This window comes from Paralichthys olivaceus, chromosome 7 (genome assembly GCF_024713975.1).
Source record: "Paralichthys olivaceus isolate ysfri-2021 chromosome 7, ASM2471397v2, whole genome shotgun sequence".
Taxonomy (NCBI): domain Eukaryota; kingdom Metazoa; phylum Chordata; class Actinopteri; order Pleuronectiformes; family Paralichthyidae; genus Paralichthys; species Paralichthys olivaceus.
The window spans coordinates 11,985,696-12,009,167 of NC_091099.1; the positions used below are offsets into that span (position 1 = coordinate 11,985,696).

Here is a 23,472-nt window from a genome sequence, read left to right on the forward strand (position 1 = left end):
TCCCAACAAGGCTGTTTGGTTGAAGACTAGAGTTTCTAAATGTGTGTGTAGGTTGTGCCTGGGATGGTGGCAGACGTTTGTGTTTTACCACTTCATTATTGCTGTTATTCCTGTTTATGCATTCTGCACTTTGTATATAGTTTTGGTAATATTACCAATAGTACCACATTTTATCATTCGTCAATAAAACATTACACAAATAAATCTCACTCCAAGATTTTCTTTTTCACCATTACAAGTACAAGTACCTCAAACTGTACATAAGCTTTATCAGTGATGACAGATGCATCTTGGATTGACTGAGTTTATTGTGCAAGACATACCAGGTGAGCATACAGATTCATGGCAATAAAAAGTGGGTCTGCCTGCTGCGAGTCAGAAAACAAAAGCATCCAAAATATGTACATTCAAGTTTTCGACACAAAAATAAGGAGCTGGTCACAAACTGCTGATCACACGAACAGATTAGAGTACCGCTAATTCTCTGACACAGTGATTCAAAACATCATTGCACAAGCAAAGAGCACAGTAGATTTCATTAGACTTATGTTACAAAAATACTCAAATCTGATTTTAGAGAACATTTACACAGTTTATTTTCAGGTGGCATCTACACGAGGAGAAGCTTTCTTTTCCAGCATTGGACGTGAACGTCGGAGGACAGATCAGGAGCAGGACTGTTATTTGGGACTTGGGAATGCCAAAGCATGAGACCTTGGTAAAGGATGTAAAATTTGAGCCAGAAAACTCAACAGCTACAGATGAAATTCAGCCAAAATGATTTTATTCCATGAAATGTCATTGCTCGACTGCAAAGGGCCACAGCTTGTATCTAAGGCTGCATGTCTGCTTCTTTTATACCCGTCCCCCACATCTAAGTGAATAGAAAGGCATATACATTATGTCATTAGCTTTTCAGCAACAAAAACTGTTTTAGTTTATTAAACAGTGACTAAGGTTCATTGTAATGGCTGTTGTAAAAAGAACATTTTTACTGAACAAAAATATGTGCACATTACGCCTGTAATCATGGCCTGTTTGATACCAGAAATAGAAATAAGGTTGTGGCTTTATTATTTGACACTTTCTAAAAGAAATTTGGACACTGGTTCAGAGAATATCCATCTTAAAAATCAATACAACATCAGATTTAGACACTGCATCACAGATTCACCTACATGACCTTCAAAATGTATATTCCAGGTAGTTTTATTTTATTTATTTGTTTAATTGAAATTTGTAATATGTTCTGCCAGACATAGCCTTTATCTATCAGCTCAGAAATGGACAGATGGGTGATCTGAACGTCACCCGAGACAAAGTTGAACACTGCAGGAGAGTCTGACTGTGTTTTATTTATTTGATGGATAAACTGTGTCTCTTTTGGCAAGTCCATTTACTGTCTCCTGTGATCTAATGATGGACAGATCAGTCATAGCTGCCTCTCGTGTCACTCGTGCGACACACAGAAAGAAGGAATGGGCAAATGTACTGTAGCTGTGGGTGACCCCCATATGGACGGCTGTAATACACAGGCAGAAATCAGATGCAGAGGGGTCCTTTGGCTGATGTTTAACGGAAAGAAGAAGAAAGAGAAATATCCTAGACTCCTATTTTAATACAGACTGAATATCTTTGAGTGTGTGAATACTAGCTCTTTGTTACTGATGGCCAAACCTTTGGATGTTTTTACAGAGATTTAAGGCAGACATAAGTGACTCATTTGGACGGTTGTGTTCACTCAGATTGTGTGTCCTGCAGACTCAGTGAGGCCAGCGTTTCATTGTCATGTAGCCCCATCAGCTCCGCTACTACAGGTCTGTCCGGTACCTATTGTGGAGGGCATGGGCTCCTGGTCTGTTTCAATGACACAGATGACAGCATCGCCACTAACATTGATGAGGCACTGAGCCTAGAGGAGGAAAGTTTGGACAAGATTAAAACGTGGACACAAACTGTCAGGTCTGATGATCACAGAAGTGGTTAACTGGCATTAACTGAACCCATTCGAGGGTTTCTTCAAAGTATTTTAAGTGTAGAGAAAGAGGTTTGTGTTAATACTGTGAATGAGTGCTGTAGAGTACCTGGTTCTTGTTTGGATTTTCCATCAACACACACTCTTTCATGCTGTAGGACATGACTGCGTTACCTCCCAGGGCTGCAACATGAGCTCGAACCATCGCAAACACCTCTGCTATGAAAGAGTGCAGGAAGCCGCTAACACCACCTTCCTGCGGAGAACACACGTATGTTTCAAGTTTAGAGGCGAGTCTTCATTTTAAAATGACATTGGGACTTCCTGCCATTGTGTCGCTCATACCTCCCGTAATGACGTTGTCTCTCTGATAAAAAACATGTTGATGATCCCAAGATATTTAATGATGCGTGTCCCGGGAAGGAAGGAGAGTGGCGTCATCTTCACCACAGTGACCGAGCTGCCTCCAAACGAGCGGGTGGAGCGCAGCGAGCGGGAGCGTCCCTCAGGCAAGGGACTGCTGCGCTCCAAAGATGAGACTACAGGTGCAGAGGGAGCAGGGAGAGGTCCGGAAGAGAAAACGTGACAGGAAAACAAAAGGGAGGAGAAAAAGACAAACGGAATGGAGATACCAGAAAATAATCAATAATAATGGAAAAATAAAAGCTGATATGAACTCTGAAGCAGAAAGTAATGTGAATGTGCAATGTCCGTGCAAAAATGCAATCCTGTTAGCATTTGGCAGGAGTAACACACGTGTGAGTGCACTGACATGAGGGCAAGTCAGTTGTCCGAGTGTGTTAGATCCATGTGTGACTTTACATGGAATGGTCTGAATGTGAGGTGCCAAGACAATCACTTACATGCGTTGCCATGCGCGTCATGCAGTTGTAGGCAAATAGACAAGACATATACACAGTGTCTGCAGACAGACAGACAGACCTGGGCACAGCTGTGTAAGTTGACGTGTGTGAATACAGAATTTACAGTATAGTGAAAGTACATGAGAGCATTTTTGTGTCTTTGTGCATTTTGTGGAAGAGGCTTGAGAAATGGAGACGGACAGAGACAGCTATAAGCTGAGCACACATGTATATGAGCCAGAGTGTGAAAGATACTCCATCATCTTGATGCTTATTCACGTGATGAGGCGTACGTCCATCAATCCAGGAACCTTCAGAGCTACACATTAGACTGTGGTTCACTTACTGTGCACAGGACTGAACATCACACCAATTCTTGCAGGATGTTGTAGCATTCAGACCTTGAACCTCTTTTCTTTTTTTTTAATTTTTAAAAAAATCATATAGTGTTGTTTCCCCTTATGCAGATTCAGAAATGCAAATGCAGAGCACAATCAAAAGAGTTTCTCCAGTAATTGTCATCAAATTGCTTTGAAAAAAATGTAATCATTATTATTATTAAGGGCTGCACACAAATAAATTAAAAAAGAAATCAATTTTCTTTACGCTGCTGTTACTATGGCTACAGGCATTTCAAAGCCAAGCTGCTGATTGTGGATCCCTCTGAGGGGCGGGGCTTCAACTTTCACACTCTAGCTGGAGCTTGATTTACGATGCTCCGCCCCCCAGCGACATGCATGGCGGGTGTTTGAGTGTCTGCGTGCTTGTGTGCGAGTTAGTGTATGTGCAGGTGTGGGATTGCTTGTGAAACTGTGTATTTGTGGGTATGATCACCAGAGTGTGCTAGAGACTGTGTCCTCCTACTTGTCTTAATTGATCCTCGTCTTATGGTGTGAGCTTTCAGCCTAAGCAGCTCTAGCCAGGTGCTGCATCTGTCTGCAAAGGAACCGTAATCAACGGAGGCAGCTGGAGAGAACACACACACACACACACACACACACACACACACACACACACACACACACACACACACACACACACACACACACACACACACACACACACACACACACACACACACACACACACACGACAACAATAACAAGACAGAAAAAAAAAAACAAGACACGGAAAACAAACAGAAGAACAGAAAAAAAACAAACAAAAGTGGATGAGGTTTGGAAGTGGTGCAGGATAACTTTGTCCGAGACAAAAAAAAAGGGGCAGTGTAGTTGTTTTGGTAGCAGGGGAGGTGGGGTAGAGGGAGATTGTGGTCAAGAAGTGGGCTTACCTCGAGGTGAGACGTTGGTGCTCTCTGGGACACCTGACACACACACACACACACACACACACACACACACACACACACACACACACACACACACACACACACACAGTTAACCTTTGCACTTGACAGAGATAAAGAAGAGCTTAGGGTGATTCACAACAGAAATTAAATGTGTTCAAAAGTTTTAACCATCCAGAATCCACATGTTCTGTACATCTACAGTAGAGTCCTGCACGGGTCCCTTTTGAAAAATCAATATGCACAAAGATACGGACTGGACTTGCCCATTACCTGCAATTATTATTATCTTTAGGCCAAAAGCAAACCCGCCCAGACCTGTTAACACATGACCTGCAACCTGACCTGTCACCTGTGATTAAACACATGTGCTACATACACAGTCACTTGCATCAACTGATCTCCTTGTCCTCTCATTATGGTGGGTGAGTTGTGTTCTTGGAAAATTATGTGTGACTTGTCGCAACACCTGTCAATGTGTTTTTTCCATGACAATGTGCCTAGCTTGTGGCTAATGTGGGACTTTTTACAAGCAGGAAAGCTACTGAGGAAGAATTCACAACTGGCTAATTATGTCTTAATGCCATTCATTTTGATGTTCAAGTTTGTTTTCGGTGTTGGAAGCGACAGTCATTTGTAAAGTTAAGTGAGAGGTCAAAGGAGGTGTCATAGGTTTTAACAATAAAACAAATCCCAGCGGCTGACTCAGCTTCAATGAGCCAATTTATTATTTCTTTTCTGATTTCTCCAAAACAAAAGAAAAGTTCCCAGCAGCTTCCCGCCTTCAGTTAATTTTTACCCGTACCCGACCCGGTGCAGGACTCATCAGAATTGTATATTCTGTTCTTGTCTTACTTAGTTCAACTGAATGTTTAGGAGCACGGCAACTCATCTACACCACATCACACTAATCATCTAAATTCAAAGCAAAACAGGACACACAGGGTCACATCGCAGTTCATTTACCTGCTGAACGAACCACAACCAGCTGATTTTGGCAGAGTTTTGCAACTGGGGTGAGTAAAGAGACTGTACCTGAAGTGTTAGTGGAGGAGATGGGCAATGCCTGTTAGTGAAGCTGGGCACAGGCAGCGGAGGAGGTCAGGGAGTAAATAAAAAAGAGAATGGTTAAAGGCTACCTGAGATTTTAGATGAGGGCTGAGTGTTGATGGCTGATGAGTCTGCGCACAACTCCATTTGAAACTGCAGCTGCTCTTCAGTCTCACTGCATCCTGAAAGGGTACAAACACAATCAGCCAGGTTTCTTAAGCTGCATCCACATCAATACGTTTTCATTTTATAACATTTTTGTGTCAGCAAATAAATGTAGCAACAGTAATGCATTTTAAAACTGAGTCAAAATAGATAAATCAGCAACTCCTCCAAAAGCAACCTTTAACCAGACAGACCTTTGGTAAAAGGCTTGTCTGCTGGCTTCTCTAACGCCTGGTCCCTGTCGAACGTCATGGCAACTGCTGTCACTGCGACCTGGGAGGCAGACAGAGAGGCGTGGAAGTAAACTTTACTTAATATCCAGTTTTGTAAGAGATTTCACAGAGGAGCTGTGGTCTGAGACTTCTTACCTGTATGAGTTCTTCTTCTGGCACTGCTACAGTGAAGTTGAGACGACAGAGACAGCAGGGGATCATGGAGCGCAACTTGAAGTAAAAACTCTGAAACAAACATGAATGATTGAGATTCCTCATTCAAAACACAACCACTGAAAGAACCATAGTGCAGCATGAAAACAACAAAACCCAGTACCGTCACATCTTCCTTACCTTTAGCAGATTCTCACATAGGTCAGTGAAGATCTTGTTCAAGCCTTGGTTAGTGAGATTGGCATTACTCAACCTAAAGACCCTCACTGATGTAAACATCTGTAAGATAGAGACAAATCACATAAAGTAATACAGTTTCCTAGTAGTCTATTCTACATGATGGCAAAATTACAATAATTATGTACAGATTGTAGTTTTGCTAGAATTTAACGTGTCTACATGATAGAAAATGTCAAAAGTACACAACTGCATAATGCATTAAAGTGGCTTCCAAAATATAATAATTCTTTCAAATTGAGATTTGGTGTAATGAGTGAACACTGTAAAGTATGACCTGCACTCCTGAAGTCCAGTTAAAAATCCCAGGCATGATCTCAGTGTTGCAGCTGTAGAAACCTGAAGTTATGAGAAGGTGAGGATGAAGCAGAGAAATGTTTGTTGGACCAATCAGGTGATACCGGACAGAGCATGTGGAGGGAAATATTTCAACTTCTGTGGAGTGAATGGATGGCACATACCTGACGGGGGGCTGGCATCAGTGAGGAGGGAGTGGATGTCCTCCACAGCATCAGTGTCATCAATCTAGGAAAATGAGAGAAATCCAGTCAAGTTGTAGGAAATATGGCCAAAGTCTCTCCTTCTGTTCCTGAGTTTACGTGTCGACCATAGACCTTTGATATAAAATGCATCACTTCATGATTTAACCTATTTACATGTGTCTGAAAAATTATTGTCATATCTCATAATTACTTTAGTTATTCTTGTTTGTGAGGTCAGTATGGCCTTTGACCTTTAACCACCAAAATCAAATCAGTTCATCATTGAGTCCAACCCAAGTTTGTGCTAAATTTAAAGAAATCAGTTGTTTTAAGATATTGCACTCATGACACACAAGAATGGGACTGACAGAAAGACAACCTCTGGCTATGACTGCATGGAGGTGTAAAAACGTTGCAAATAATCATCATTTATTCTTGTAGATCCTCACCTCCAGGACAAAGGCATCCTTTTTGCCATGGGAGAGGTCCAGTTCTGACAGTTCATCTGAGCTCTCCGAGTGCGAGCGAAAAAGTCTAGATCGTTGCCTCGGCTCTGGGATCGGAGAACCCACCACTTCCTCCGTCAGTTCCTGCAAGAAGAGGGAAACAAGACGTCAGCAAACAGGCTGTCAGGGTGAGGATCAGGTCACCACAGCAGCTTCTGCATCTCACATCTGTATAGACTGTACAGTGAATAGAAGGACTGTGTTAATAACACAACACATGCTCTCACTCACTCAAGAACCCAATCAGCTGGATCCTTGCACGCACCCACGTGCGCACGCACACACACGGCTGGTGTTAATATATGAATTTGGAAGAAGAAGTGCAAACAATCACACATACACACAGGAATGCACACACACAATAAAAATACACAGGTGAGAGTGTGTGAATGGGCAGGATAGATAGTCATAATCAAAATACAACACAGTTACAATGAGTCTATGGTGGTTTGCTGTCGAGAGGTGACTATGGAGTGGATTACACATCGTCCTGCTCCCAAACGTCCCCAGTTAAAAGCTGTTACATAGTTATGGTAAAGGTGGTGTAGTTCTGCGGTTAATAAGAGTGAAATATTTGTCATGCTTTGCTGTGTCTCACAGCAAAAAAAGTTGGCGTGCTCAGTACCATGTTTATGCCGCCGAACACTTCAGGGTCCAGGGCAAATAATTTCTTTAATGACCAGAGAGAGACAAGAGGGGTAAGTTTATCATGATTCACAAAAAACAGACTATAATGTATGACTGCATGACACTGAAACAGAGAGAATTATTTGCAAAGTAATGGAAATACTTTACAGTGGAATGGATCTGTTTATGTTAAATAATCACTTTGTTTATAGTGTAAAATTATTTAATATAACAGTGTATATGACACAGGTACAAACTAGAGTATTGAGTCATTCAATGTCAAAACAAATCAGGTTGTTGCAGCATCATCTCAGATTTTGTTAAAATTTTCTTTTAGATCCTAAAACTAATAGCTGTTTATTTATTTTGATAGAAATTGAAGTCCCTTGCCAGTGTAGTGTTGAAATGAAGCATTGTTGAAACCTTCGCAGTGAGAACCTGCCATTAGGGGGGAAAGATTTGCAGACTTAATCACAAAACCTTTGTTGTGTGTCTTACCGGAGGGTTAATTTGATAAAGCTCTTTATTCTTGGCGATAGTGTCGTTGATCCTTTTCTGAATGGTGAGGATGTGGTGCTCATTACTCAGGTCGCCAGGGGTCTTCCCTGCAATCTGAACTCCCCCCGGTGCAGGCAAAGCTGTGAGGTACACTCCTGTAGCAGACTGAACACACACATTTTAAGGACCAAGCTGCAGAAAACATATGCGAGGATAATTAAGCTCTTGAACTTAAATGAACTTACAGCCAGACCCAGGAGCATGTTCTCGCCGACACTGATCTGTATGTGTAGGCCAAAAAGAGCATTCATGCTCCGCAGCTTCAGTTTGTTCATCAGCTGAGTGTGCAACTCGTATTCCATAAAAGGCAGCAGGTTGGAGATGGCTGTTGCATTCACTTCACCCTGGGCTTTCTTCTTTAAACGACACAGTCTAGAAGACATATATATATATTATATTATATTATATCTGTAGAAGGTCCAGATACGACTTGCTGAGGCAGGAAAAAAGGGAACTGTAGTAATCTAGCTACAGATGAATAATCATCTGTAGCTCTGATAATTATTAAAACAGATTTGAGATTGTTTCTTTAAGACACAGTCTAACTGATTTAACTTAATTATGTTAATTATGCGTTTTTCTATAAAAGGTTTTGGGGTGATTTCACAGCAAAGTATTTTACCTGGCCTGGATGAGGCAGCCCTTCCCTGTGACAGCTGCTTCCGGTGGCATGTCGATTGTTGTGAAAAGCACATCAGGAACCTTGAAGAGCAAAAAACAATTTAAATAGTGAACTCACTTAAAAAAAAAAAAAGTAAACTGCAATTTGTACTCTGAAAAACCAAATATATCCTCAGCAAGTCTTAATTCATAAAAAGAAATAAATTGAGACCTTTTGCCGTCTGCAGCGGTAGCAGTATGTGAGCTGGGCAGGAAATGGCATGTTGAGCTCGTCATATGGGATGTGACAAAAACCACAGCTCGGGGGAGATGGTTCCTCAAACCTGGAACAAGACACACCCCTTGGTATGACATACATCATAACTCAGTTAACATAAAATAAATTACACCACATTACATTAACAATGCATCCAAAGAGATTCACACAAAAACAAACCTGTGTTCAGAGTTTCCGGTATCAAGGCAGCCTTCACGCATGTATCTAGGATTCAGGATGGCTGCTGTGCCTGATGCTGAGAGGATACACACCTCCTCACTGTTTTAAGAAGAAGGGAATAGGATGAGAACAGGACAAACCTTGTGTGTATAAGTGATGCAGCAAACTGATAAATGTGCAGTAGTTCTCAATGTATGTATTCACTATTACACACCAAATGCTGGTGCTCTCGCTGTAGCCCACGACAGCATGGCAGCCAAGAGCTTTGGCATGAGATTTGATCTCCTGGCGAATCTCCTCCCACCAGGCGTCGCGAGTCTCTGGCTCATCTGCAAAACATAAACCTCTGAGTCAAACAGCTTTCAAACATCATGTCAAAATTACCTGAATTATAAATCAAAACCTCACGTAACACTTAAAGGTCCAGTGTGTAAGATTAAGTTTAAAGGGATCTATTGGCTGAAATTTAATATAATAATAATATAATTTAATCCTGTGTGTTTTATCGAAATTATATCAATTGTTGTTTTCTTTACTCTAGAATGGGCCCTTTATATTGAAATACTTTATATTTACATAAGGAGAGGTTCCTCTCTACGGAGCCCGCCATATTTTTTACAGTAGCCCAGACAGGACAAAGTAAACACCGTGAGTTTTTATGACAACTGAAGTTTCCACAGGTTCTCTTTCATGTTTGAAATGGGAGGGTGAGGTGAGGGAAATTCAGCTGCAACATGCAACCTCACCACTAGATGTTACTAAATTCTACACACTGAACCTTAAAGTCTAGCTCAAGGCTATACTTAATGCACTGCTGTGACGAGTACAAACACGAGAAAAATTTGATGTAATCTGCTCTCTTATCCAACTGATTTGACTTACCACAAATAAAACTGACAAATCAAATTTTCTGATGATTTATGGGGTAAATTTGGTTTCAAAGCAAGCTCAACTATTATTCTGTAAAACCACGAGACGATGAGAATACTTTATGAGAGTTTGAGGATGAACATGATGACAATGATGATGATGAAGGCAAAGTCAATGGTTAGTTGTGTGTGATTCCTGAAGTACACACTGTGTAAAAACCTGTCTCTCTCTTCTCTATGACCTTTCCCGCACTAACAGAAAGGATATGGCTGTGAAATACAGACACCTGCTACTGGGTATGTTTTGGTTTGTTACAGTATAGAAATAGAGAAATTCCATAAAAGACATGGTTGTGCCTTGTGTGTAAAAATAATTCCTTACGTCAAAGGGATTGAGCCTTCATCATACTGGGGCTAAACCATGGGTGTGTTTCAATAGTCTCATGAGGCTTTGCATTAACTTTGCTCAGAGTAAAATCAATGCCAGTTGAGTTTACTATCACTAATTTGATAGAATTAAAGGAAGCTACATTAGAGTATTGAGCTGCACCCCATGACTCCTCGACATGACATGCTGAAGGAGCCCCGGGAAAGAAATACTCGGCTGCTTGGTGAGACAGGGGAGAGGAATGAATGAAGGGGTAAAGAGATCAAACTGAAGAGATGAAGAGTAATGACTGATGGTCAGGCCTCAGGCTCAAGAGGTGGGTTCCTTTTAAATCAGAAGCTGCATGTCACACAGGCACAGGCTCACCAAACGTGCACGCTCATGACCATGTGCACACTTATGGGCATAGAGGGGCCATATTCATTCACCAGAGTCCATCAAAGCTTGTCTAATTTTTAAGTTAGAGAATCGTGCCGTACTCAAGTCCAAGCTCAAATTCTCTGCTTTCAACCGAACATACATCCCCATCCATTTTTAGATTTCCTCAACTGCGACCCATTCAATCAACCTGCCTTCCATCCATCCGTCCATCTCTCCTTCACTCTGTCTCTCAGTATGAATACGGCCCAGTGAGTTAGGGATGCACATGCCCAGTCAGTGGCTCTTTGTCACAGAGTAAACCTCCTAAACCTCCTCTGGTCTAGACAGGTTTGACCACAATGCCGGTTCAGGAAGCGTTAGAAAACAGTGCTGAGACGACATTAGAGAAGAGCTTCAGCTCGTCTGTGCAGCAGGATGAGCTGGGTGTGGGGGGGGAGGTAGACAGGTCAGGCTGGATGGGGTGGGGGACACAGCGCATGCTCAACTCAGCCCAGCATACACTCACACAGATTAAAGAGAGGAGAATGGCAGCTCACTGATTTCAGGAGTTTTTAGCAATACACTAAATGTCAAATTTGTTTGTGGATATTCAGGCTACCTGGTCTGTGTTGGTTAAAAGTCAGTGTTATGTGCATCTAAAGAGGACAGAGGTTTTACTTCACTGAGCTGCCATCTCTCCTGTGGGTGAGAGCAGTAAAAGGGGGGAAATACCTGCAGTGATACTATTCCAGTCTAGCAGTTTGTATGAGCGTGTGTTACCCAAGGCTGGGCCAGAACACACAGTTAGTACAGAAAAGAGAGAAAAAGAAAAGAAGAGAGTCTAACAAACAAGCATGACACGACAGCAGCACTCCACAGTCACTACGCAAAGACAGACAGCACTTCACAGTCACTGTGCAAACACAAACTTAAGTCAGGCCTATGAACGCAATCTGAAAAGAAGGAGATTGAAGAAGAAAAGAGGAAAATAGAGATGAGAAAAAGCTTAAGACCTAGTGAAAATTTGGAAAAAGGACTTGAGGTGAAGAAAAAAAAAAACATGCAGTAGCAGTTTATCTCTTAACTTAAAAAGATGCCATGTGGAGTTTTCATTCAAACAACTCTTGCTGCACAACCTCTTGCCAACATGCATTGTTACAAATACGGCACCTAAATTTTGTTGTACAATGTCACATTGTTACAATGACAATAAAGATTTCTGATTCTGACTGTTGTGCTATCAAACCCTCCTAAAGCGACATTTGCGAATGATATTTACAATATTAAGATTTTAAATGGTGGCGATTATAATCACCAATTGTCAATCCAAGGAAAAGAGAATGAGTTTGCGTCCATCACATTTAGGTGTGGGCACACGTGTGCACAATACAAATGAAACAGGGACCCATCAAAAAAAAACAGAGTTACCTTCAGTCAAAACTCCACAGGACACCTTTATATCTGATCTGTAGCTGATATAATCTATTCCACGCATGAACAGGGATCTCTCCAGAATGTTTGGAACAGGGAGAACAATGTAAAACTAGGTTTTTTGCACTAATTCATAACAGTAAAACGGTAAGTTTACTCATTATATACTAAATATTTTTGCTGAAAACAATTTGATATATGAGGTTTAATTTGGTTTCTAAATATATCCCTGCTTATCCTAACCCAGCCAACAATGATAAGCACTACCCTTTCTCCAATTTCTCACACATTCTTAATTCATAATAGTCAAAGGCCAAAATTACTGAGGATTCAGATGTTCAAACACCTTCAATAGGTAGAAACTCACCTAATAAGCAAAATCAATATTATGATTATGAACTGAGATTAAAACCTTTTAGAGGGGTGGAGGCATATATTAAACACCAATGAACCTCACCACAGCACCACCTGCAGCCAACAACAACACCACACAACAGATGCAGCAGGCGACAGACTGGAGCCATGCACCACTATAGCACCTCATCTCCGGGGGGGGGGGGGGGGGGGGGCAGTCAGTCAGTCAGACACAGTCAGTCAGACACAGTCAGTCAGACACAGTCAGTAGACACACACACATCACACACATCACACACATCACTTGACCAGCACTGACTACATATTATCAGGAGGTGAAAGTTGCCCCTATCCATTTATTTGTTTTGACAATAACCCTCACTTTAACACAATTATAAAGCAGCAGCCCATCAGCCTGAACAGGAACAGCTTTCACCTGCTTAAGGACTCGGGAAATGACTCAAGTCTTTCATCATCATTTCTCTACACAAATCAAACATATCAGGAGCTGGACCAACCACTTGCAACAACACTGGACACTCACACAACACTATAGGTTGATGAAGAAACTCATATTGTTTAACAGGACAATGGATAAGCACCTTGTGGGTCTGTGTGTGCTGAACTCACCAGGGTTGTGTATTCGGTCGAGTAGTTTGACAGAGCGAGCGCTGACCACTCCGCCGACATGGACCAGAAAACCGTGTGGGAAAGATGTCAAAGTGAAGAATGGGAACTCCTGCTGATAGAAATAAAGCTTGGTCACTTACAGCAGAGGAAATCACACTCTGGACTTCTCCTGTATATTTTTGCTATTATCATCTAATTATCTACGCCATGATTAGAATATTTTATGTTTATAATATCCCACTGCCTGAGTTCAAATGTACTGTTTTTGCCGAATAAAGGTTAAAACTATTTTTTTCTGATATTTTTAATTCAAAAAACGTATTAACAACTTAAATAAAGTAGCAATACAAAATTTAACTTTTTAAACTTAATTTTTTTGCAAATATAACCCAAAGTTTTTGTAGTGCTCCAATACAAGTAATTTATTTTTTAGCCCAAAAAAATATAATATTATAAATGATAAACAAATACTAACACTTCATCATGTGGTCTCTCTGGGTGTACTGCTAAAAAATATACCTGTTTTTCTAAAGTCCCAAACTGCATCGTAACTGATGTGTGTAGACTATCGTGTTTAGTGTGAGGAAATGTGCAAACATGCAGCAAGGATCGAGTGTGATGGTGTTTCCCCATGCAAGGTTTACCCCCAAGGAATCCCCACTTGTTCCACTCCTACCTACATTTGTTGAGCATTTCAAATAGATCTGTAAGTGATTGAGGAGGCCTAGATATGGTGATTTAGTGATTTATTCAATCCTTTCAAATCTATATAAATGCTTCTTTTTTTTTTTAATCACCAAATGATAATGTGATTTTCAAATGAAGGGCACCCAAACACATGTTTACATGCTTCTCTTTCCACAACAGGACAGGTCTGGACACACTGGTCCTCTTCCTTCACTTAAATATTGAGTTGCTAATCCATGCAAATTGAGCAAGATCACTGGAACTGCTGGTTAGCATCATGGTCATTCTATTTTGACCACCTTCACAGAAAACCTGAAGGATGTTGTGATTATCAATCATGCAGGTAAATGTGATGAATGGCTGAGGTCAGAAATAAGGTGGGACTACTATTACTTTCTTTCTTGTCCAGTACTCTTGGAAGGAATATAGAGCTACTAATTTGACTGACAGCTCCTTCCACTTGGAGCAGAGAGGCAAGAATGAAGTGATGAGGTGAGCGTGCTCATTCCCTTTGTTGACACAGGAAACTAAAAATCAGACTCTGGAAAAGAAGTTCGAAAAAGAGTGTTCGAAATGAGTATCTAGAGGGCACACACACGCACAGCCACAGACCCCTTTCAAAACTGAAAGGAACAACTCCTAGCCTCCCAGCCCTCAAACCCACATGTCTGTGAATCCTTTAGAGTGTAGCCGGTGCATAGCAAACACAACGACAGGCAAAGGATGCTGTGTCGCTAAGTCCCAGCCTGCCCCTCTGAGATCTACAAACAGTAGAGGAGGGACGGGTTAGGAGTTGTTTCGGACCGGTTGGTGGCCATAGGCTGGTCAGGATGTTAGAGGAAAGGTGGAGAGAAAAAGCGTCATACTGATGGGACATACCCTGGCGTTTAACAATAACCCAGAGGAGGACGTTCCCTGAGTAGCACAAGTGATCAAGAGGACAAAGAAAGGGAACATTACTTGCTCTTACACAGACCCACTCCCCATTGAACACGTAACCACCTCACCAGTGTAAACTAGAAATCTTTCACCAAGAAAGCAACATGTGCCTTGTGTGACATGTGGGACTGATGCATCATAAACTGCAGGTCAAAGTATCACCTGTGTCGGATTGTGTTTATTTTGGCTAATTAAAGAGGCATCAGACAAGTAGTGGTTCAACGTGGTATTATTGTTTGGTCTTAAAGACACTGCAGTAACACGAAAATGCAGGTACTTTTCCTCAGAGCTGGCTCCAGAGGAAGTTGTCAAAACTACTTTGCTGATATAAGCAGGGAAGAGAGAAGTATGTATACTGTAAGTATATTGATGTTATACTGAACATGCAAACCAGCAAAAGCTATAACAATGATGCAATGTTGCACAGCATTGCATTGTAATAACATAATTTGAAATAGCATTAGTCTGGGGATGGATACCAAGATAATTCTATTCTTCGTGTCCCGGTGGCACAGACAATAACATTGTAGATGCAAGGCTTAGAAGGAACAATATAAGTGCGGACAGTGTAAATTTTTCCATCACCATTATACTGTGCAATTAGTTCTAATATCGTAAATAAAGGTTTAAGCCCAAAAGTTCGGTAACACTGTAAGATTTCACTTGCCTTTTAATGTGCAATTCAGTCTCAAATGTCTACACATGGTGTGAGTCCGTAAAAAACGCTTGTGAGCATGTGTAAATGAGTCATCATACCCTCTGTTCAAGAGCTGTCTGCGTCTGTTGTCTGAGAAGGGTCTTCAGAGGCCCCGCCTCCTTCCCGGCACTGCCCCCACTGCCCATACCTGATCACAGAGGAGAGTCCGGCTGTAGTTTCATCACTTTAAACACAAATGTAAAACGGACTAGAATGCCAAGTCAAACAGTCAGTTGGTATTACATTGTAGTATCAATGCTTTAGTGACAAAACAAACAAGCAATTGCTGGAACTGTGCACAAGATCTTAGGCTGAGATGGATAAATAAACCTGCATCAATAATAAACCTCATCCTAAGTCTAGCCTACTCTACTTTTACTGGACGTAGTGTCAGGATTGGATACCGCTGACAAACACATCACACCACATGCTGAGGTAGGAGAATCAGAAGTATTCAAAAATGGGCTCTGGGCAGTTATAACATGCATATTGAGTTAATGTTCCTGATATCATCATTCAAGTCGATGCCCTGCCTTTAAGAGATGCCAAAGCAACAACGTTATAAGGTTCTGTTACTTGGTGACACACAGGACTCCAACTATACCAGAGGATGCCAGCAGCAGGTCCCCCGTGAAGGACACGCTCTTTCTCAGCAAAGTAGAGTCTGATTGGATGGAGATAAAGGGCAGGGTGGTGGCTCTAGGGGCAGAGCCAAGACTGCAGCCCAATGAGCCAGAACCAGGAAGGGACAGACTGGCTGTGGAGAGGGTGGGGGAGCTGGGGCAGAGGAAGATCCCAGGCCTGCATCTCACAGTCTGGGTCTCCTCTATCCAGCAGTTAAATACAAACAAGTGGAGGTTGCACAGAGGAAAAAAGAATGGATCAGAATTGAGAATGGAGAGGCAGAGTAATAAGGAGATGGAGCAGAAACACAAATAACAAAGGAGGTTAAGAAGGATGTGATAAGGAAAAAGGGGACAACAGCATGGAAAAAATGGTGGTGATGCCTCAATTTGATAGGCTGAATCGGTTTAAACATTGATACTGCCCTTATTTATTGGATAAGGTATGAAACATGATGTGACTGATTGACCTTATATAAATAATGACTTTTGGGAGGGAGATATACTCATCTTACATCCGCATGAAAGAGGCGACTGGTATTGACTCAGGACTTTCTGAATTGCGGTTTTGGAGAATAAAAGTTGGACTGGTTCATCCCATAAACTGTACATAAAGATCAACGAAATCAAACCTCCCAAAACAGAAGCCAAATTATCTTGATCACCCCCTGGTCCCTTACAGCAGTGTAGGTCATAAACCCTACTCCTCCATGTGAGTGGATGGGACATGGACTAAATCTAAAATTCAAAGTTTATGTTAAATAAATGCTTCTCAAATACGGTTTCTGTCATTATACATAGTTGTTATCATATTGAGGTTTGTTCAATTGGTCATATTTGTAATTAATTAAATTAGTTATTTGATGATATTACAACAGGTAAAACATTATGATAGACAGCAGAGAATGACTCGATTGGTTGAGCTTGTATCTGTGTATGGCTCCACACCACAATCACTACTGTGCAGACTGTGGCTCTAAATGACTGAATACAAAGCGCAAGATGGTGGCACCTGTATCTGGGATATTTGAGCTTCATTTTTGTACAGTAGGAAATGTATACGCATCATCCATTTTATATACAGTCTATGGTTCATTCCCAATGCAAAGGATGCAGGTGGGCTTGATAAGTCAAATTAAAGAAATTGAGGATAGAAAAGACAAGAGGGAGAGAGGACAATAGGAGGCTGAACAAAGCAGATGATAGTGAAGGGAAAATAAGAGAAAGAAAAGTAGAGGAGTGGGAGCAAAGAGGAGGAAAGTAGGCTGCTGGTCCTCCTGAGGGGTTGGTAGAGAGGCTCTTTGTGAGAATCTTCCTCAGACTTTGTTGCATTTCTGCTTAACTGTGTGAAAATGTGCTCAAGTTGTCCTTGGGGCAGAGTTTGACTAAGTTCACCTTTACCTCAATGATTAACCATAATGGCTGCTAATGAAGAAGTGACCGTAGATCAACTACAGCCCCTCATGAAACACAGTGCTTCAATTTAAGACCACAACAACAAGGGAAAATAACTAATACAGAGACCTGATGTGTCTTCACGTTATTATACCTATGTTAAAAAAATGTTTCAATACTGTGAAGCGACACACCAGGCTGCTGAAGACAAGAGGGAGGATGAAACACAGCAAAATAAACATTTACAATGCAATTTACAGTATTCAAATATCAAACTCAACCATGGAAAAACAGAAAAGGAAAAAAACCTCAACATAACTTCAAAATCTACCACCAGAGTAGCACCAGAATGAGTTGTAGGGGAGGAGAGGGATGACAACGGGAAGGTCAGGGACAGGGCCAAGTGTTCTTACCCGTCTTGGGCGTCAAACTGAGGTCTGTGTCTGATGATGAGGACTGGCGGCTGCATGGCTTGGATGGAGAGAAGGGGGGAGGAGAGGAGGAGGAGGTGGGGAGGGCTCTGAAAGGGGTAGGCGGGCCGGAGAACGAGGGCAGATCCTCAGCAAATACCGGCCTGCCAGGAATACATGACACACACACGCACACACACACACCTTATCAATTACCACGCCAGCCTCAAGGCATTTGTGTGTGTGCATATATGAGAGTGGGTCAGTGTTGACATTTTGAACCTGCGAATTGTTTCGTCTGGGTTAGGCGAGAGTGAGGTGCTACAGATGGCTGGAGAACAAAAAAGCAAGCGTGGAAAGCAAAAGAATATATATCAAACACAAAGAAACACACACATTCAACTAAAACAAAAGAAATGTGGCAAAACACAAGGTCAGATTCAACAGAGGATGATGAGCTGAAGCACGTGTCCCAATGGAGTGAAGCAAAGGTCACAAGACTGTAGGGAGACCATAGGCCCTTCCTCAGGGGTAAGCCACACCTTGAACATTTTTTTGTGCAAACAGCCAATCGAAATGCAGAACGGTGCAGCTTGGAACATGACAACCCACCCCCATGTCGTTGGAATTGATAGGTGGAGGGATTTGAGGCTAGTATCAACAGTCTGCCTATTTCTAATAAAGGTATAAAGGTGTGTCTTCCTTCCTTTGTCTCGATGCCTCTGTCTTGAACATATATTGCAATGACAAAGCTGTCAAACTATCCAGACTCCAGCAAAAATAATTTTCTCCTTCAGCAATATCTAATTCTGTTTGAACTTCCTCTCTGCCTTCTGTATCTATTACCTCCCCTGGCTCTTCGTACCAGTAAAGATGAGTGTGGGAACAGAGACAGAGAAGTTCTGGGACAGTCTCTGGGAGCTGCAGGCCGAATGCACTGGGCTGTTGTGGGTGGAGCGGCATCCATGGGCAAGGGGAGACCTGGGCCGATCAGCACGCAGGAAGAGAGAGAGGAGAACGGAGGAGCGATTTTGAATACGAGCAGCGAGAAAGGATCCCGGTCCAATTGGTAGCCAGAGAGAGGAAGAAAAGAGATGCACAACAACAACCAACACCACACCATCGCAACAGAGTGACAAAAGAGACAAAAAAGAAAAGAACACAAAAGAGGGTTTTTACTCTCTCTTTGCCGCTGTTATTCCATTTACAGCCACAAGAAAGCAGAAGGAAATGCATGCACAGCTCTCAGCTACAGATCTCAGTCTCACGCAAACATGCACAGCAGGGATACAAACACAGCAGAAGGCAACAGGAACATGTAAATCAATAGAAAACTAACAGCAGCAATATTGATGATAGAATGGTTGAGCAAAAATGCCATTTGATTGTTGCAGCTTCGCAAATGGCACAATTTACTGCTTTTCTCCATTTTATGTTATCTTAAAGTGCAATCTTTGAGTTTGGGCCATAGGTCAGATAAGTGAAGCAATCCGAAGACTCATTAAAACCTCACGAGTAAGGTAAGAGTGCCATTAAAGCCGTAACCAAAAGGTGTTGATATCCCTGATTCACACTATCTCAAACAGATAGAAATGCAAATCAGTGGCACACATGCAGCTTACATTAACTGGAGGAAATCACAAACTCAGCAGTCAGGGTTAGGACAGCAGACAGTAAAGGGACACACTATTAGAGGCTGAGCGGAAACACATGTGCTGGTCACTCACTAAAAGCACTCGAACATGCAGAGCTAGTGCTGAAAGCCATGCAAGAGCAGCCTACAAGAGCTGACAAGGGAGGAGGACAGGGGTGAGGATGTGTGTGTGCGCGTGTGTGTGTGTGTACTGTACATGTGTGTGTCTCAGGTTATGTGCTGTTAGTTTCATAGTGCAATACATATGAAGAAAATAGAAACACAAACTACAAATAAGGGACTAAAAGATACTGAGACACACACAGGACTAACTGTGAGACTATACACAGACTAACATACAGTTTATTTCCTCCACACAGTCTCCCTCTCATGCACACTGCAATCATCTTTCTCCATTTTCACAAACTAGATTCGGTGTGGAGTATAAAACAAAGCAGGGTTCATGCATGTGTTACTGGTTCATACTTACTCCTTTCCATCCTTAGAAGGGGAATTGCAGGCATTGGTAACAGGGGCTGTGTTTGGGTGCACGTGTGTGTTGGTGTTCGGGGCACTCCCGGAGCTGACTTTGTCCAGTGTGCAGCCAGTGCCTATGGCTCGGACCACCAGGCCTGACTCTCCCTCCAGATCGAAACACTGCAAATAGCCCACCACTGCATTCCCGCCCATCTCCAGTACCTTGAGCCCTATCTTCCTCTGCAGCTCTCCTAAATTGTAATAACACACAAGGGTTGGTAGGGTGGAAGTGGATGATCAATTCCTCTTCTTGTACATTGACATGAAAAGAGTGAATATTCTTACCAGACATAAGAGAGATGAGCCTCTGACGAGCCTCATTGGAGGCGCGAGGAGTTCTAATGCGGTCGATCCACTGGTATTCTGGATCTTCATTCACTACAAGTTCCTCCACAAAGCCGTGCACCATTGCTACTCGGTAGCACCGTGGAATGGATGTGGCTGTCATATACAAATTAAAAAAAACATCACATAGGGACAGAATTTCAAGCCAAGCTTTTTATTTATCCATTATTCTATTTGAAGAACATATAGAGACACAAGTGGCAGATCCTTATAGATAACCACTCAAACAGACTGAAGAGGAGCATCCACTTTGTGACTGAAACATCAGCTCTATAACGCTTAGCATCTTTCCTGCATTGCTTTGTACATAACAGCCCTGTGTGCAATCTCACAACTCTGCACTTCATACATTAAAATTGTGTCTAATGATGTATTTTAAGACTATAAACAAACAATTGTGAACCAAAAGTCAAGTCAGACGTACTGCAGAAGAACTTAACCCCGCAGGAGGACTGTCTGAAGCGGTTCAGATCATTGAAGAGCTCCACTTTGACAAGGATGTTGATTTCCCCTCGAATTCCTGATTGGAAATAATGAACAGAAATACATATAGTGGGAAATAAACGCACATTGTGATTATTACGGTCCTATAAGTTAATTGTCATACCGTGGATGGTGTCATAGATAGGAAACCAGCCAGAGATGACAGAGGCCGCCTCATTGGACAGTAGCGGGTCAATATCAATGTAAACTTTCCCTATGGCATCATTAGCACTGTATGTGTCATGGTCCAACACTGTGATCTGCAATGGCTCATCCTGCAAGTCCTCATCATCGACCTAGTCAGCAAGAGAAAGAAAGGGAAAGAACACAAAGGGTTAAGAGAGTAGCTGATGTAATACATGCTTATTTACTTTTTTAAGTAAAATGCACTAAAACGAGTCCAGCCAACTTACCAGAGACATAAAAATTGGCGGTGCCTAAATCATAAACATCATACCTAAGGCCTTTTATGATTATAGGCATTTAACACCAAATGAGCGAGGTGAACACTTTGTGTGTGTAAACAGGAACTATGGCCCTGGTCAGACCTTGTTTTAACATCTGTCCCGAAATATCTGATTACACGTAGACAGAATTAACCTTGGGATAAGAACTCAGCTCCCATGAACACCAAATTATGCTGAGTCTACAGATGTGTCTGTTGGCAATGTGTGTGTTTGTGTGTGTGTGTGTGTCGGCACGAGTGAGCTAGTAAGAGACTGTAGCGGGTTAGAGGAAGCTGAGTAGGCAGCCCAGGGCAGATTTGTGTTAACACTGTGTAAGGAATGTGGCCACATGCGACCCACAGACCACCTCCAAATGTCATTTGAGTGATTAGATCTCAGGACGCATTGAGACCTGAACTTGACATTTACCACTTGTGATCAGATCTCTCAAGATGGATGTCAATACCAGGTCCAAACAGGGTCTGTGTGATGCGTTAAAAGATTACCACCTTTACCTCAAATTTGAACCATTCCGAGTTCCACTGTGGATTGAGGGATTTTGGACATACATCTGTTTTGAACGTTGTGTTTCCAAACTTAACCTGAGAAATAAAAAGGGCACAGGACAGATCATTTAAATGCACAATTTTCTGTTTAGAGTCATGATGATGTACCCACCATAGTTATAACAAAAGTTAATGTTTCAGTGTGTAGAATTTAGTGACATCTGAAGTTGAAGTTGCAGCTGAATACCTCACCTCACCCTCCCCTTCCAAACATGAAAGAGAACCTGTGGTAGCCTTCAGATGACAAATACTCAAGAGGTGTTTAGATTGTCCAGTTTGGGCTACTTTAAAAAAAAATGGTGGCCTCCATCGGGAGGTCCTGCTCCAAATGTAAATATTAAGTATTTCAACATAAAGGGGCCCATTCTAGGGTAAAGAAAACAACACTACTGACAACATCATGAGGATTATTTTATAATCAATTTCCGCCGATAGATCCCTTTCACCTAAATCAAACACACTGAACCTTTTAGTATATGCTGTCACAGATCTATGTCAATAGTGTCATTAAGTAAAGGAATAAATCAAACCTGGTTGACCAAACATCTCCACTCACCTCTACAAAAGCATCAGTAAGGTCACTGGCTCGGTCCATCACAGGCAAGTGACGCCCTGCCACAATCTTGGCTTTCAGTTTCCCAGGCATGATTAAAATGATGAGTCGATCTGTGGAAAAACAATAACCTGCAGTCAGTAACAACGGTGGAGACTCATTACAGGGGCATATGTTGTTGACAGTGCGGAGAGCAGCCCCCTCACCCCTAGCTAATGGGCTAGCTCCACTCAGCTAACGCTCCTAGCTTAACTTAAAAAACAGCGACTGTTCAAACTTCTCTGTTGGACACGTCCACAAACACGGCAGCGGGTGAGTTAGCAAAGATTACGCTAGCAGGGCAAGGCTAGCGAGAAAAGCCACTTAGCGTTGACTGCATTGCGGGAGGCACAATCTCTTTAGCTCTACCTGATCATCGGCCATGTTTTGACAAGCACACAGCAAAGCCACCACCCATCCGACAATAACATCATCCATGCTCCTCGCAGCGGTAACAGCTTCCAGTCTTACCGGGGCGCTGGGGTATCAACAGACGGCTGTCAAAGCGTTGGTGGGACACTATCGATAACAGCCCACCGCTTATCGGACCTCCGCGTCTCTGCCATTACACGACACGTTAGTTACCGCTGCTGCACCACCCGGGGAAGTGTGCTTCCAGTCAGAAATGTCCACCGGCTGATACTACAGGTGATATATACTGTTACTGCAGTACAGCTGGTGTGAAAATACACCGACTAAGTCCGTACGCACGCCGCTGGATTGAGAGTAAACCAGCGGCCAGCGAGATCAGCGTGCGGTGAATGAGCGTTCGAGGTTTGGCGTATGCTGCATTCACGACACGTCGTGAACTGGACCTTTACAGTAAAAAAAAAAAAAGTACGCTCTTAGTATCAGTTTGAAAAAAAACAAGAAGC

The 23,472-nt window shown here is 42.2% G+C and overlaps 1 protein-coding gene across 47 annotated transcripts; it reads right to left on the reverse strand.

The window, feature by feature from the left end:
* Positions 1 to 290: 290 nt before the first annotated feature.
* Positions 291 to 23,401, reverse strand: LOC109624056 (C2 domain-containing protein 5). Of its 47 annotated transcripts, none has more exons than XM_069528636.1 (33): positions 23,069 to 23,401; positions 22,562 to 22,671; positions 21,955 to 22,041; positions 21,118 to 21,289; positions 20,935 to 21,030; positions 20,451 to 20,606; positions 20,119 to 20,356; positions 17,999 to 18,159; positions 16,172 to 16,393; positions 15,627 to 15,715; positions 14,811 to 14,846; positions 13,245 to 13,353; positions 11,562 to 11,615; positions 9,427 to 9,541; positions 9,213 to 9,311; positions 8,988 to 9,099; positions 8,778 to 8,857; positions 8,341 to 8,527; positions 8,096 to 8,260; positions 7,596 to 7,640; positions 6,914 to 7,054; positions 6,444 to 6,507; positions 6,260 to 6,321; positions 5,926 to 6,024; positions 5,728 to 5,817; positions 5,554 to 5,632; positions 5,284 to 5,376; positions 5,111 to 5,179; positions 4,130 to 4,162; positions 3,673 to 3,804; positions 2,321 to 2,514; positions 2,085 to 2,231; positions 291 to 1,912 (listed from the first exon to the last, which is right to left on the reverse strand). In XM_069528636.1, exons 2-33 carry the CDS (start codon positions 22,649 to 22,651, stop codon positions 1,787 to 1,789), a joined length of 3,642 nt encoding a protein of 1,213 aa, XP_069384737.1. In that variant the 5' UTR covers positions 22,652 to 22,671; positions 23,069 to 23,401; the 3' UTR covers positions 291 to 1,786. The 47 variants fall into 47 exon arrangements, with proteins under 47 accessions (XP_069384737.1, XP_069384745.1, XP_069384739.1 ...); XM_069528644.1 differs by having other exon boundaries at positions 3,703 to 3,774; positions 13,245 to 13,356; XM_069528638.1 differs by having other exon boundaries at positions 3,673 to 3,774; positions 13,245 to 13,356.
* Positions 23,402 to 23,472: the final 71 nt, after the last annotated feature.